General features: G+C 42.4%; 2 protein-coding genes across 2 annotated transcripts in view; both read left to right on the top strand.

Moving 5' to 3' along the window:
- Nucleotides 1-6,052, top strand: part of LOC144891829 (uncharacterized) — a 100,258-nt gene extending 94,206 nt beyond the window's left edge. Inside the window, exon 2 of the mRNA XM_078776584.1 lies at nucleotides 5,034-6,052. Within this exon, the coding sequence (XP_078632710.1) occupies nucleotides 5,034-5,036 (3 nt within the window). The 3' untranslated portion in view covers nucleotides 5,037-6,052. The remainder of the gene's footprint in view (nucleotides 1-5,033) is intronic.
- Nucleotides 6,053-6,487: 435 nt separating this feature from the next.
- LOC144893667 (uncharacterized) lies at nucleotides 6,488-7,799 on the top strand. The gene is made up of 2 exons (XM_078784897.1): nucleotides 6,488-6,667; nucleotides 6,806-7,799. The coding sequence occupies exons 1-2, from the start codon at nucleotides 6,488-6,490 to the stop codon at nucleotides 7,652-7,654; spliced, it is 1,029 nt and encodes a 342-aa protein (XP_078641023.1). The 3' UTR covers nucleotides 7,655-7,799.
- The last annotated feature ends 8,161 nt before the right edge of the window (nucleotides 7,800-15,960 follow it).

The following is a 15,960-nucleotide window of genomic DNA, read 5'->3' as shown; positions in this document are numbered from 1 at the left end:
CAGAGGAAGCAGCAATAACTTTTGGAGACGTGCAGCAGTTGTTTTCCACTAATACAGAACGCAACAACCCTTGTATACCCAACTGTGAAGCCAATCATCAAATGCACCTGTCCGTACATTTTGCCACGCCACCTGTGATATAATCCTGTTGTTGACTTATTGCTGCGACAGACAATCAGTGACATGGTTCTTTTAACAAATAAATCACCAAAGTGTAAAAGAAACTCACCAGATTGATATACTGAGTTAAGAAAGAAAACCCAAGTCAAGAAAAAAAAAATTCCATATTAAATGCCAAGTCTGTATGTATACAGTAATACCCTGGCCTACGTCATTAATTGGTTCCATAAGCCATGACATAACTCGGTTTTTGACGTAAACCGGGCGTAATGTTTTAAAAATGCCTTAAAATTAAGACAAACACCGTAATTCGTAAAACTAGAGTAAACAACTGGAGGAGGCTGCGGCTTCGCCCTTAATCTTTGCCGCTCCCCGTCGGGAGTCCCTCCGTTGTTTTCTATCGGTCGGGTCTTCTCCTCGAACGGGGTGACCGGCACGGACGTGTCGACCGTGAGCTGGCTTGTGTGCCGAGTGGCTCCGCGGCCCACTTCACCACAGCGTGCTTTACCCAACGTGTCTGAGCAGTTTCACCGGTTGTCGTGTCGTGTCGTCTGTGATGAACGAACGAGCTCAGGGTTCTGTGAACCCGACCGCCCCAGGGATCGACGCTCGCCTCCGAGTCGTAGGCGTGCCCCATCTTTCCTCGAGCGGCCGAAGTTGCATGCTTCTTTATTTTTGGACGATGCGATACACACAGAAACGACGACGTACAGGCAGGCATTTGCAAATCCATGCACATGTGCACATGCACACGTCGATCGGTTCTTTACAAGGATATGCATCATCAACAACTTGCTACTCCCTGCACCACAGATGTCAATTTCCAAACAATTTACCTACTCCCTCTAGTAAGGGAAACATATGAAAATCTGTTAACTAAATTGTTACCAAAAAATTTCTTCACCAATATGTTTGTAAAGGTGTGTAATAACATGTGTTAAAATGTTGAAGGTCAACTCCCGTGGGAAACCCAGAAAAAAAACTGTTGAATTCGGGTACCGAAAAATTATTTTCGAGAATTTTTTTTTTTTTTAATCGGCCCTTAAGTAACTTATGAGGGGTCAAATAAGGGTTTTTCATGATTCTGAGTTGATTGTTAACATTTATATTTCACCACAGACACTCCTTTGTGGAAAAATAATTTCTAAATATATCTCATTTTCTACTTTGCAGGACATGGAGTCTAGCAATATGGATGAAGACGTTACTCCACCTGTGCTCAATTGCTTCATCTGTGCACGCTCGGATACACCAGCTGAAAGGCTCATACAGGCAACTCCAAAGGGATACTCAACTTTATTGAAACAAGCAGAAACTGTCGAAAATGTTACTGTTGTGGAACGTATGAAGGAGGCTCAAAAGGAAGGAAAACTGAGGTACCACCAGAAGTGTAAAAATGATCTGTACAACAACTTTGTTGCAACCACCAAGAAGTCAGCTCAAGCATCAAAGGCAGAGAAAGAGTCATCAAAGTTGAAGAGAAGACGCACTACTTGTGAGTTCAGTTCATCAACTGGCTGCAGTTCTAGAATATCACAGTCAGTTGACCTCCTGTATAAGGATGTATGCATTCTTTGCAACCAACCAGCCCAGCTCTACAAAAATAATCCAGCACAAGCTAGAAAGAAATACAGAGTGCCAGATAATTTGACTGCAGATACACTGAAGGCAAGCTTGCTGAAGACAGCATGGAGTCGCGGGGATGACTGGGGCACTGAAGTCACTGGACGCCTGGAAGGGATCAACGACTTGGTAGCAGAAGAAACACTGTACCATTTGCGATGCAAACTTATGTTTGCGAGAGGTGACAGTTTGTCCAAGACTGATGAGGAAGGAAAAAGGAAGAGAGGACAGAGGAGTATTGATGAGGAGCGAGAGGCAGTTTTTATTGAATTCTGCGAATGGTTAGACTCAGAATTAGAGCATGGGGTAATGAACATGGACCAAGTCCATGAAAAGCTGCAGGAGTTTGATCAGTCACCAGAGAAGAGCCTTTCTTATTCAAAGCATTGGCTAAAGATAAAACTTCTAGAGAAATACGAAGACACCTTGTATTTCACAACACAGGAAAGAAGGGCAGATGTACTCTGTCTCAAAGATGGCACCGACAATATTCTGCGAGAGCATCATGCTAATCTTGACCATGGAGATGAGAAGACTCAGATCATAAAGGCGGCACTCAAGTTCATATCCAATGATATTGCCTTGATTGATTTAGGTCCAAAGTCATACCCCACCACACACAGTATGACTGACATAGATAGTCAGCTGACACTTGTTCCTGCAAGCCTTCAGATGTTCTTGAGACCGATTGTCAAGACAGACGAAAGAGTTGCCGTTTCGGGGCAGAATTTTATTAAGGCCTGTCGACCTCGGTCTGGAGTATTGCCACACCAAATGGGGCTTGCCATACAACTTGATTATAGATTTGGGTCAAAATGGATGCTCAACAAGTTCCACCGGCTGGGATACACTGAGTCTTACACGGAGACACAAAACTACAAATACTGCTTCCTTAATAGTAGGAGTGGAGATGATGTTCCAGATACTTCTGGCACTCTTGACACCATTGTGGAGGAAACCGATGAACAGATCAATGATGAGGTTGCGGTTGATGCTGCGCTTGAGGATCAATCAGTGATGACAGCCAAAGTGCCAGCCAGTGAAAGTGAATTGTCAAGTAATGATCAGGTGGTCTTTATGGAGGTTGGGGAAACAAACAATGCAGTCACTCAGTTTGTTGGAGACAATATAGATTTAAACATTGTCTCTATTCACGGAAACACTCCCTTTCACTCAATGGGTTGGATCGAAGTCACCTCTCCGGCACCACCTTTGCCAGATCCACAGACAACAGCAGCTTTCCCCCGGGTGAAGTTGAAGGCACTCGACAAAGCTAAGATCCTGAGAGGAACTGAAGTAAAGATTATTCCATTTACGAACAGGAAACAGATAGGAACGAACGCGAACATGTTTCTCCCCCTCGCTGAGCTTTCCTCCTCCATGGCTCATGATCAGCCACTCCTCACTCCAGGTGACACACTCTGGGCAGCGGGGTGGGTGATCAAAGCCAACGATCCTGAGTTCCCACACTCCAACTGGAATGGCTGGATGAAGAGAATCCATGCTAATGATGCAAAGCAGAGCACACAGATCGAGTTCCTCCCAGTTATTGAAGGAGACCCTAATGACCTCAACACCATCTTCACCACTCTGAAAGAGTGCATACGGCGCGCTGGGGTCGCTATAGTGACCTTTGATCTTCCGATTTGGCTGAAGGCTGTGAATATAATAAAGCAGGCAAATCTACCCGTCATTCCAAGGTTGGGTGGTTTTCACCTGCTGAAGTCTTATCTTGGATCAATGGGTAACATCATGGAAGATTCTGGACTACTAGATGTGATCCAGTTGATCTATCCTGGAAGTACGACAGCCAACCACATCATGGATGGAGGATGTTTTGACAAGGCAATCCGTGTTCACCTCCTCATCGATGCAGCCATCTATCAACACATCATGAAACTTGCCTTCACTGAGGAGGAGCGTGAATGAGAAATAACTCTTGAGTATTATATATGTATGTGAAATAAAAGTAGTCTAGTAGGAAGACTAGGTCCCCCTGCACCCCCCGGAGATATACTTCTAATCAGTGTTTCTAGATTGGAAAAAATGTGTAGAAAATGACTAGCTATGGCCCCAAGCTGAAAAAATGTCCCACATACCATTTTTATGCAAATTACTGCTGCCATTATCAAAAAAACGATTTTTGACATATCTCAGCCAATATTGCAGATAATTGAAAAATGAAGGTGTCTAGACCCATGTTTTGAAGGGCATAGATCATGATAGAACTATTCATAACATGATTACATGTGTCTATGGTATACTAGTATGCATATTAATGCTGTAATTACAAAATAATCAGTTTTACAAATGATAAGGATACGTTAATACTGCAGATAACTTAACATGGTACATAAGGGGTCTAAACCCAGGTATTTTCAAGGTTAAATGTCAACAAGATGCTCCTGAGTCTTGCATAGGGGCGGGACATTGGCAGTAACATTGGTACCACTCAACTTTTCTTCCCACCATTGACTTTGTATTGCGAGAGATTTTCACTTGCTTATTTAAAGGTTTCTCACCCAGCCCACGTAAAATCTACCAACTCCTGCTGTTAACTCCCAAACATATTTTTTTATGTTATCCAATCACAGTGCAGAAATGACAGACTAGAGATCCAAATTAGTGCTGCTATAGCTGCCATTTTACATTTCCATCCATGTAACATGCGCGCTCGCGCGCTCGTATCAATTGGTAATGTCGCGCGCTCGTATCAATTGGTAACGTTGATGTTATTGAATACCTCAGTTGAAAGTTCAGTCTTCCATTCCATCTGTGTGTTGTTCTTGGTATTCATCCTCCAATCTAGCCAGGTAAGATGCTAACTATAATGTTACTCACACTCTTGACTTCAGTTTCTGCATGAAATCATAAACAGGCAGAATAACAGCTGAGCCAGCTAGCACCATGTTAGCTAACGTTAAAGCTAGCCTCATCTATGTACAGTATGTTCCTAATGTCGGTGTAACTTAAACTTTTGTTAATGCCAAACATGAGACATATCTGTTGACTTCTGTATATGAATTGAACCAGAAAGAGGCACGACAGCTGAGCTAGCTACAGTAACTTAGCACAATGTTTCATTGGCCTAGATAGCTAACGTTAGTGTGGAAGAATTTAGATGTTTTAGCTATTAGCACTTTTGATGCCACTAAACATGGTTTAGTCAGCTAAAAAGTACCCTAGTGTAGAACATGACTCAGAACCTCTGTTACCTCACTGAAAACTCAGAGCCTCCTTTCACAGGCACTTTTAACATCATTCGTGATTTCTTATTTGTCATTTAACAGTGATGGTAGACATCGACAGCAAGCATGCCCAAAAGAAAACGGAGTGTAGAACCTGCAGCCCAAAGCTCTCCTCCTACATGCATCCTTCATGTACCATCCATGTCTGATCATGGGGATTTCACGCCCCTCCGTAAAATTAAAGGATCTGCTTCAGAAAAACTGCAACTGCTTCAAAAGATCCGGGATAGACGTCTCAACCAACCGCATGACTCCCCATGTCGTATGCAATCAGTATGTGATCAGATCCCGGCAACTCTTCCTGATGACCTAGAAAGAGTAGGATATCACAGCAAGTGTTATAAGCACTTTGTCCGCCACTTTCATCGTCTGGGAGATGATACAGAACCAGGGCCATCAACCTCATCATGGCATCACTCTCCTCGTAAACCAGGAGGTTCTGCTGAACCCATCTTCCCGCCAGAGTGTATATTTTGTGAGAAAGTTGAGACCAAAGATGCTCATCGCAATACTGAGAGGCCTACAACCTTCCCATCCTTTAAAAACAAAGAAAATGCATGGGAGCAAATCGAAACACGGGCTGAGAAAATGGGTCTCTATCGACTCCATCGAAAGGTGAAAAACAAAGACCTCTTTGCATGTGAGGCCAAACACCATCCGTCATGTTTTAAAGCTTTCCGCACAGCATTCTACAACTATGAGCGTGCGATTCACAGAGCCGAAGCACCAAAGGAGCAGGCTTGCATGTCAGCCGCCCATGAAAAGGCATTCAACTCAGTACTGGAACACATTCAAACCCAGGTCATCCAGCAGAATAAAGTTCTACAGCTTTCTTCCTTGCGCTTGCTCTATGTCGAGGAACTGAAACTGAATGGATATGAGAACTCAAATTATCGGTCAGAGAAACTACTGAAACGCCTACAGAATGACCCAATCAAGGAGCATATCCACTTCACGAAGGTTGATCATGACAAATGTGATGTCATTTCTTTCTGGCTTGTGCACAGCTCAAACATAACAGTTTCCAATGCTCTCGCACGAGCATTCACACTCGGAAGCACAAACAAGAACCAAAATGTTGCCCTCCAACTTCGCCAGGGTATTCTACAGGCTTTCAGAGAGTGTAAAGACCAACCATGGCCACCAACAGCTGAAGACATGGAGCTCAATCCTGAAGACATCCTACCTCCAGACCTTGTCCGCTTTCTCAGCGTGCTAATGACTGGCAAGGAGGGCATCGAGACAGAAAAGGTGAAGCGTCTGGTCTTCTCCATTGGACAAGATCTGTGCCGTGCAGTGTCAGATGGAAAATGGAAGTTACCAAAGCACATTCTCCTCTGTGTGACTGTAAGGCACCTGTTCCGAAGCAAACAGCTCACCACAATACTACACAGGCTTGGACACTCTGAGAGCTACGATTTCGCCTTGGAGTTGGAAACTGCTCTCGCCAAGGTCCTGGATGAAGTCTCAACTTCAAATGACTTCAAAATGCCATAATGCTTCAGCCATATGACTTCAAAATGTTCCTTGCAAATGACGACAACAAAAAGCAGATGTGCCAGCTTCTTCTGAAAGTGTGGAGTGGACAAGAGGCAGCTACCAGGCTGGAGAGAACAGAGATGGCTGTGCTGATCGTGGAGGGGAAGGCCCACCAACTTGCCTCAACGAATGGCAAGGTAAAATTGAAAGCCCTTCGTGAATGGCGATTCAATTTGTAATTTTTCCTGAAAAAAAGGTGATTACCTGTGATGTTTGTCTAGATCTGAAACTGGCAGTGACTGGTGATTGAAATGCGGTGCCTTTTTGTGTTTCAGGTCGAGGTACGTGAACTCCCCACGATCTACAGCAACCAGGAAGAGACTGATACCAGGGTGGTTCTGTACCTCCATCATGCTGCTACCATCGGATACAAGAACGCTGTAGTCAGAACACCGGACACAGACATCCTCCTGATCCTGCTCCACCATGCCCACAACATCAAGCTGACGGTGTACCTGGATACAGGGTCAGGGAAGCATCGCCAACTTGTCAACGTCTCTGAGCTGGCAGAATCCCTGGGAGAGGACTACTGTGCCACTCTCCTGGGGTACTATGTGTTCAGCGGAGAAGACTGCACCAGTGCCTTCAAAGGGAAGGGAAAAGTCGGGCCCTTGAAAAAGCTGGAGAAGAATCCCAGGTTTCACAGGGCATTCGGTGAACTGGGTGACAACTGGGATGCCAACCCTGAGGTGGAGAGGCAGTTAGAAAAATTCACCTGTGTGATGTACGGCCAGAGTCGCGAGTCATCAGTGGACATTGTCCGTGCCAAGCTGCTACGAAAAATGGTGGGAGAGGACAAGACCCTCACATCCAAGTCCAAGGTTGATCTGGCTCGCCTTCCTCCATGCCAGTCTGCCCTGAAGCCGCACATCCAGCGTGTGAACCACCGCGTAGCATTGTACAAAAGAGCCGATCAACCTATCATCGAAAAGCCAAAACCTTATGAGGAGCAAGGATGGATAAGGACTGATGAAGGACTGTTGAAACCAATGTGGTCCAGTGGTCCCATCCTACCAACCTCACTGGTGGATCTTCTGAACACAGGAGAGCACGAAGAGGAGGAGGAAGAGGAAGGAGAAGAAGAGTTTGACTCTGACGATTTCGATGAAAATGATGATGACTGACTCAGTGTAGAATCACTAATGCTAATGATGTTTATCTAAAACAAGCAAGAGAAGAGTGGTCACATTGAGTGCTAGGACTATTTTGACAGTTGTAATATTTAGAAAAATAAAACTTTGTGTTAACGTCTGTGTAGACGGACCTTAATATGAGTCTATTATTTCGTAAAACTGTGATTATTTTGTAAATAAAGCACTAATTAGCATACTAGTATACCATAGACACATGTAATCATGTTATGAATAGTTCTATCATGATCTATGCCCTTCAAAACATGGGTCTAGACACCTTCATTTTTCAATTATCTGCAATATTGGCTGAGATATGTCAAAAATCGTTTTTTTGATAATGGCAGCAGTAATTTGCATAAAAATGGTATGTGAGACATTTTTTCAGCTTGGGGCCATAGCTAGTCATTTTCTACACATTTTTTCCAATCTAGAAACACTGATTAGAAGTATATCTCCGGGGGGTGCAGGGGGACCTAGTCTTCCTACTAGACTATTATGTTTGAGCTGTGCACAAGCCAGAAAGAAATGACATCACATTTGTCATGATCAACCTTCGTGAAGTGGATATGCTCCTTGATTGGGTCATTCTGTAGGCGTTTCAGTAGTTTCTCTGACCGATAATTTGAGTTCTCATATCCATTCAGTTTCAGTTCCTCGACATAGAGCAAGCGCAAGGAAGAAAGCTGTAGAACTTTATTTTGCTGGATGACCTGGGTTTGAATGTGTTCCAGTACTGAGTTGAATGCCTTTTCATGGGCGGCTGACATGCAAGCCTGCTCCTTTGGTGCTTCGGCTCTGTGAATCGCACGCTCATAGTTGTAGAATGCTGTGCGGAAAGCTTTAAAACATGACGGATGGTGTTTGGCCTCACATGCAAAGAGGTCTTTGTTTTTCACCTTTCGATGGAGTCGATAGAGACCCATTTTCTCAGCCCGTGTTTCGATTTGCTCCCATGCATTTTCTTTGTTTTTAAAGGATGGGAAGGTTGTAGGCCTCTCAGTATTGCGATGAGCATCTTTGGTCTCAACTTTCTCACAAAATATACACTCTGGCGGGAAGATGGGTTCAGCAGAACCTCCTGGTTTACGAGGAGAGTGATGCCATGATGAGGTTGATGGCCCTGGTTCTGTATCATCTCCCAGACGATGAAAGTGGCGGACAAAGTGCTTATAACACTTGCTGTGATATCCTACTCTTTCTAGGTCATCAGGAAGAGTTGCCGGGATCTGATCACATACTGATTGCATACGACATGGGGAGTCATGCGGTTGGTTGAGACGTCTATCCCGGATCTTTTGAAGCAGTTGCAGTTTTTCTGAAGCAGATCCTTTAATTTTACGGAGGGGCGTGAAATCCCCATGATCAGACATGGATGGTACATGAAGGATGCATGTAGGAGGAGAGCTTTGGGCTGCAGGTTCTACACTCCGTTTTCTTTTGGGCATGCTTGCTGTCGATGTCTACCATCACTGTTAAATGACAAATAAGAAATCACGAATGATGTTAAAAGTGCCTGTGAAAGGAGGCTCTGAGTTTTCAGTGAGGTAACAGAGGTTCTGAGTCATGTTCTACACTAGGGTACTTTTTAGCTGACTAAACCATGTTTAGTGGCATCAAAAGTGCTAATAGCTAAAACATCTAAATTCTTCCACACTAACGTTAGCTATCTAGGCCAATGAAACATTGTGCTAAGTTACTGTAGCTAGCTCAGCTGTCGTGCCTCTTTCTGGTTCAATTCATATACAGAAGTCAACAGATATGTCTCATGTTTGGCATTAACAAAAGTTTAAGTTACACCGACATTAGGAACATACTGTACATAGATGAGGCTAGCTTTAACGTTAGCTAACATGGTGCTAGCTGGCTCAGCTGTTATTCTGCCTGTTTATGATTTCATGCAGAAACTGAAGTCAAGAGTGTGAGTAACATTATAGTTAGCATCTTACCTGGCTAGATTGGAGGATGAATACCAAGAACAACACACAGATGGAATGGAAGACTGAACTTTCAACTGAGGTATTCAATAACATCAACGTTACCAATTGATACGAGCGCGCGACATTACCAATTGATACGAGCGCGCGAGCGCGCATGTTACATGGATGGAAATGTAAAATGGCAGCTATAGCAGCACTAATTTGGATCTCTAGTCTGTCATTTCTGCACTGTGATTGGATAACATAAAAAAATATGTTTGGGAGTTAACAGCAGGAGTTGGTAGATTTTACGTGGGCTGGGTGAGAAACCTTTAAATAAGCAAGTGAAAATCTCTCGCAATACAAAGTCAATGGTGGGAAGAAAAGTTGAGTGGTACCAATGTTACTGCCAATGTCCCGCCCCTATGCAAGACTCAGGAGCATCTTGTTGACATTTAACCTTGAAAATACCTGGGTTTAGACCCCTTATGTACCATGTTAAGTTATCTGCAGTATTAACGTATCCTTATCATTTGTAAAACTGATTATTTTGTAATTACAGCATTAATATGCATACTAGTATACCATAGACACATGTAATCATGTTATGAATAGTTCTATCATGATCTATGCCCTTCAAAACATGGGTCTAGACACCTTCATTTTTCAATTATCTGCAATATTGGCTGAGATATGTCAAAAATCGTTTTTTTGATAATGGCAGCAGTAATTTGCATAAAAATGGTATGTGGGACATTTTTTCAGCTTGGGGCCATAGCTAGTCATTTTCTACACATTTATTCCAATCTAGAAACACTGATTAGAAGTATATCTCCGGGGGGTGCAGGGGGACCTAGTCTTCCTACTAGACTAATATATACATACATACATACATACATACATATATATATATATATATATATATATATATATATATTGTTGCAGATCTCCCGAAGCCCGTCCACGTTACAAAAGGGGGGATTAAACCCCTTTTTCCCCTTGGGTCTTCGTGTCCACGAGGCCGAATCGCCACCTCCGCAGCAAGCATGAAAATGGGTATCGGGTCGATGCCGCACTTACCTTTTGGCCCACGCTACCACGAAAGCGGGGACCGGACCTTGCACAAGCCATGCTAATCGATTACGCCCGAGCGGTGTGCGTATCACGTGACTCGTGCCGTTCCTTTTATGGAACCCGATTCGAGCGGTTTTATTTGTACCATGCGAGGCCAATTAATGGAAGGGATGGGGACGATCAAATTTAAGAGGAAGAACACAATTTATTTACACAATGTACAGGATTCGGACAAAGGAAAGGGGACACAGAGCAGAAGCTTAACAGTTTAGCTTATCCCCAGACACAGGGCCCACTCACGCACACGGGGAGAAGAAGAAAAGAAGTTCGTGCGCCAAACGCGCCTTGCCATCAGTCGCTCTGGGGCAGCTCGCCCGGCGTGGCCCCCTGGCGGTCACGGCACGTATCCAGGAAAAGGCAGGCAGGAGGAGATTGCGTGTCTGTGGCCCGGCACGGGTCATCTTCTTGAACGCGCAATTAATACAGCGCAGAGCGCAGGGCACGGGGAAAGTTTGTGTACAACGATGATAACAAGCAATTAAATTCACTCGTTCTGCAGCTCTACTCACGTTCTTGTGCGTTCTCGTGCGTTCTGTCTCACTCCTCGAATGAACGGAACTCCAACTGAACTCAACTGACTCACGATACTCCCCGGCTCTGACTCGACTCCGATCCCGACTCGCGTTCTCATGCATTCTGCCTGCGTTCTCCCTCCTTGCGTTCTGACTCACTCCTCGAATGAACGGAGCTCCAACTGAGGTGTGGGGCTCGGAGCAGGGTTTTATGGCTCCGCCCCGGCCTTACTCGAATGTTCCAAACTCCACCTGTCATCGCTGTGGTTAGTCACTCCCCTCGAGCTCTGATTGGCGGCTCGCGCTTCCCGGCCACTCCCCCTGCAGCTCCTCCCTTTGGCCTTGCCAGACTTATTCAGGCCAAGCACGTGGCATTCCAGCGCCAAAAGACCACCCTACTCACGGCCTGCTCAACGCAAAACTAACACAGGAAAGGACTACGCTTACATTCACTAAGAAATAACTGAACTATCGTGAGGCTTCATGTTGTGGTGCGTCTACCTATTAGGGGGCTTATCCTTCATTCCAAAACCACAACAATATATCTATCTATATATATATCTATATATATATATATATATATATATGTATATATATATATATATATATATATATATATATATATATATATATATATATATATATATACATACATATATATATATATATATATATATTTACATTATTGGCAAAACAACAACCACAAACAACTCAACAAAGCAAATTCGTGTTCAGAAAGATGATTATGCATATTCCAATGAAATGTGAAGATTCATAAGCAAGGCCTTCGAAACATCCTCAAATATGTTTTCATTAATGAAATGGAAGAAGGTTATTTGCCTTTTAATATCCATTCTAATAAGTGTTACTGTAAAAACATATCCTGATACTCTATCAGCAAAAAATTTCGACTATTGAAGATACAATATGGTAATATATTCCCGAAGAACACACAGTTTAGTGGAAAATGTTCACGCCTTTAATCACACCATATGCTGTCAAAGCTGACATGTAATTAAATTAACCAATCACTCCGTGTACAGCGACAGCTCGTAATTGCATTCCTCTCAATTAAAATTCATGACTCGATGTGCTATACTTTGGAGACCAAAAAGAGGACAATACCAGATGTGGTCATTTATGGGTGATAACTATCCATGTATTTATATAAACTGACTTCATTATCTGTGGGAATATGGGGAGGGTGAAAGGAAATGGGTAAAAGGGCAGCTCACACCGCATTAGTATACCAATTTATTCAATTACCGATGCTATGCCAAGCTTTATTTCCACAATGGCCATTGCTGATTTGACAATGCACAATTTTTCCCAGGTCATTATTGGCTAAAGGTCACTAGTACATGTCTTTATAACGTAGGAAATAATCTGTTGTGAAATTTTCAAACGGCTTGCTTTTATTTTGGCCTGAGCTAATGCAGAGTCCTCTGCATTCTGCCAAATATGTCCTAATCATTACTCCCGCCAGGGAGTAATGCATTCACTAGTGTCCGTGTGTGTGTGTGTTCGTGTGTTTGTGAACAAGATATCTGGAAAAGTTCTGAACGGATTTGGATGAAAGTTGGTGGGATGATTGCCCTTGGGATAAGGAAGAATTGATTAGTTTTTGGTGAAGCTCAGGATATTATTCCGTATCCAGGAATTTTTTTGGGAAAGATTTTTTCTGTTTTACTGCATTAAAGCTTTTATTCTTATTCTTAAATGATGTTTTTCTCCTCTAATTCCGAGATATATCAAAATTAATTATCTGACAGTTAGGGCCTACTTTCTTTTTCATTTATTGTTTTGGGGAGAGGGGATGTTAAACAAAACGTATTATTCCAACTTGACCCACGGCGGGAGTATGCGCTCTACTGAGTGGCGTTCTAGTCTTCAATTTGCAATTTCAATAACTTTCAATGTACAGTCAATGCAGGCGTTAGTCAAAATAGAATTTAAAAAACTCAATCTCTAACCTAACAATCAATCTTATTGCAAAAAATATGAAAAACACATATTGACCATTTATTTTTTGAGTGCTCATTGTGCAAAATTACCTTGCAGTCTAAGAATGTTTCTTCCAAAATATATACGGATGGAAGAGCGAGGTGATAGAGGGAACTAGAACGGCACTCGGTAGAGAGCCTTCGGTGGCGAAGGTAAAAAGGGCAACGAACTTCTCATGGTGCAGTGTGGAATCGGCAAACCCAAAAAGCAAGGGAAGGAAGAAACGAGGAAAACATAAAGAGAGGGAAAGAAATACAGTAACCTGGAAGTAAGAGGGTGGGTTTAGGTAGGGTTAGTGAGGTAGAAAAGATTGAGGGTACGATTAGAAGTTGACGTGACATTATGATAAACTGCAAACTTAAAAACTACAAGGGGAACAACTCAATTGAACAGAATTCCCAAAGGAATTTTCACAAGCAGAAGAAAAGAGTAAGAATTAAGTGGAGGCAGTAAGCCTGGATTTTGAAATGTCACAAGGGTAAGGTGGGGGAGAGGGGAAGTACTGGAGGAACATGTGAGTTCTGGAATGTCTGAGAAGGGGTGGAGGGTTGATAAGTACAGGGAGCAAGACTGGAAGAGATGTAGTAGAAAACAGAGAAAGTACAAACATATCTGTGATGAGAAAGCAACAGACCTTATACTTTTGTTTCGGCAAGAACACAGTGTGCAATAAGGCAATAACATTGAGAACTTTCTATGATCGACAATAAAGATGATCCGATTGTCCAAGACGAGTGAAAATTCTGTTCGGACTGGTCAAACGTGTGTGCCAGTTGTGTGGTGAACAAGCCAAATAATGCAAAACACATTTATTCATATTTATGATTGAAGTTTCTGAGGCGAGATATTTAATATCAGTAACTTGCATTGCACATAAACATGAAAAGTTAAAGTAGTAATCATGAGTGAATATAAGATCTTACTAAAAACCTCAAACCTCAACATCTATATCAGAGCTATACTTTTTGGAAGGAGATTCAAAAACTTGTTAAAGTTGGTTGGCATCATTTTGACCCGACCAATATCAACAATTTGTGGCAGGGGGTTGGTTCTCTTCTGTCAAGCATATCAAGTTTGACTGCAGATCATCTCTAACAAATGACATAATCAATAATTTGTTTTGTATTTCCATGGATGCTCTCAGTCTGGATGCCGAGATGCAAAACGAGCTGTGCACCTGTGGTGGACAAAGAGACTGATATTATGCAGTTCAAAATTCATGCTCGTTTGTGATCCGGCAGATGCAGATGGTCAGTCAGGATGAAGAAAACAAGCTCTTCAAGTTATTGACAAATTTGGACAATATCCAATCTTGACTTACTGACTATTCAGTAGCACGCAGATTTACTATATTTAATAGCCTGCTGTCGGCTTGGCAGTTAAGGTCTTGAGTTTGAGCCGCTGTCCTGCTGTTGAAATAACACCAGTGGGTTGACTCAACCTGTCATCCTTCTGAGGTCCGCAAAATGAGTACAAGCTCACTGGAAACAGGGGCACTGCATCCGCAGCACAACCACGCTTCCAGTAAAATGATGCAACCAGCAGCCACAGGCTGCATATGAAACAAGAACAGCATTTAATACTGCTGCAGTCTGCAATAGTCAAGTACATACTATTTGCCTTGTGGTAATAACAGTATGCATGGTACACTCAATGTTAGTGTGTTCATTGTTTGAGCTCTCTTCTGTACATGTTAAGCAGGTATTTTGCAAGATAGAAGTATTTGTTTTCAACGGATGAAATGAAGAGGTTGTTGATTGAGGTATGCCAATTGCATTGAGAAGCATGAAAAGTGTTTTGGGCGTTAACCCATCATCGGAGGAAAACGTCAAAGCAAAAAAACAAACCGACCTGGAGAGGCCTTTGGCCTTATAAAGGTGAGCTCCATAAAATAAAATAAAGAGGAAAGACTCGATGAAATAGGAGGCAAGGATGAGGGCGAGTGAGGTGGCAAGTTGTAGTAAATATAGGATGCAAAGGAGGAGTTGTCTTTCTTTTTTTAATAGACGTTTATTTAATAGGAAAGTGAAAAATAGAGGAAACTGGAATAAAAGTAAAGAAGGCAAGAGAGAAACGAGATTGATGGACAAAGCTCATAAACATGGCCGACACCAACATGCACAAAAAACAGTCACGTGAAAAAGTAAGTACACCCCATGTAAAGTTTGGACTTTTTCAACATATTTCAACATACAGCTATTTGATCTTCATTTCAACAATATTGATAGATAAAGGAGATATAATATAACAAATATCATGAAACATTTACATTTTGTAGTCCATTGTATAATTTAAATAAACATAAATGCAAATTTCGCATGTGGAAAAAGTAAGTACACCCCATGAAATGTTTTTTAAATCTTTTTAACATATGTGGACATATCAATATTTGATCTTCATTTAAACAATATCTATAGATAAAGGTGATCTAATTGAACAAAAAACAATGACAAATTGACTTTGCAATAATTTATTCAACAAAAAATTGTATGCACCGCTCGTTTCAAATCCCCCCCACAACATCTCGATGGGATTTAGATCCGGGCTTTGACTTGGCCATTCCAGAACCCTTCATTTCTTTCTTTTCAGCCATTCCTTGGTGGATTTACTGGTATGTTTAGGGTCATTGTCATGTTGCAAGGTCCACCTTCAGTTGAGCTTCAACTTTCCGACAGATGGCCTCACATTATCCTCAAGCACCCTCTGGTACAATGAAGAATTCATAGTGGAT

The sequence above is a fragment of the Myxine glutinosa genome, chromosome 1 (genome assembly GCF_964187855.1).
Source record: "Myxine glutinosa chromosome 1, kmMyxGlut1.1, whole genome shotgun sequence".
Lineage (NCBI taxonomy): Eukaryota > Metazoa > Chordata > Myxini > Myxiniformes > Myxinidae > Myxine > Myxine glutinosa.
This window is presented reverse-complemented; position numbering and strand designations above follow the sequence as displayed.

Bases quoted from the DNA above. Each gene is read 5' to 3' on its own strand.
- LOC144893667 (XM_078784897.1), top strand. From the start codon at position 6,488: ATGCTTCAGCCATATGACTTCAAAATGTTCCTTGCAAATGACGACAAC. The intron at 6,668-6,805 runs GTAAAATTGAAA...TTTGTGTTTCAG, and splicing joins TTGCCTCAACGAATGGCAAG to GTCGAGGTACGTGAACTCCC.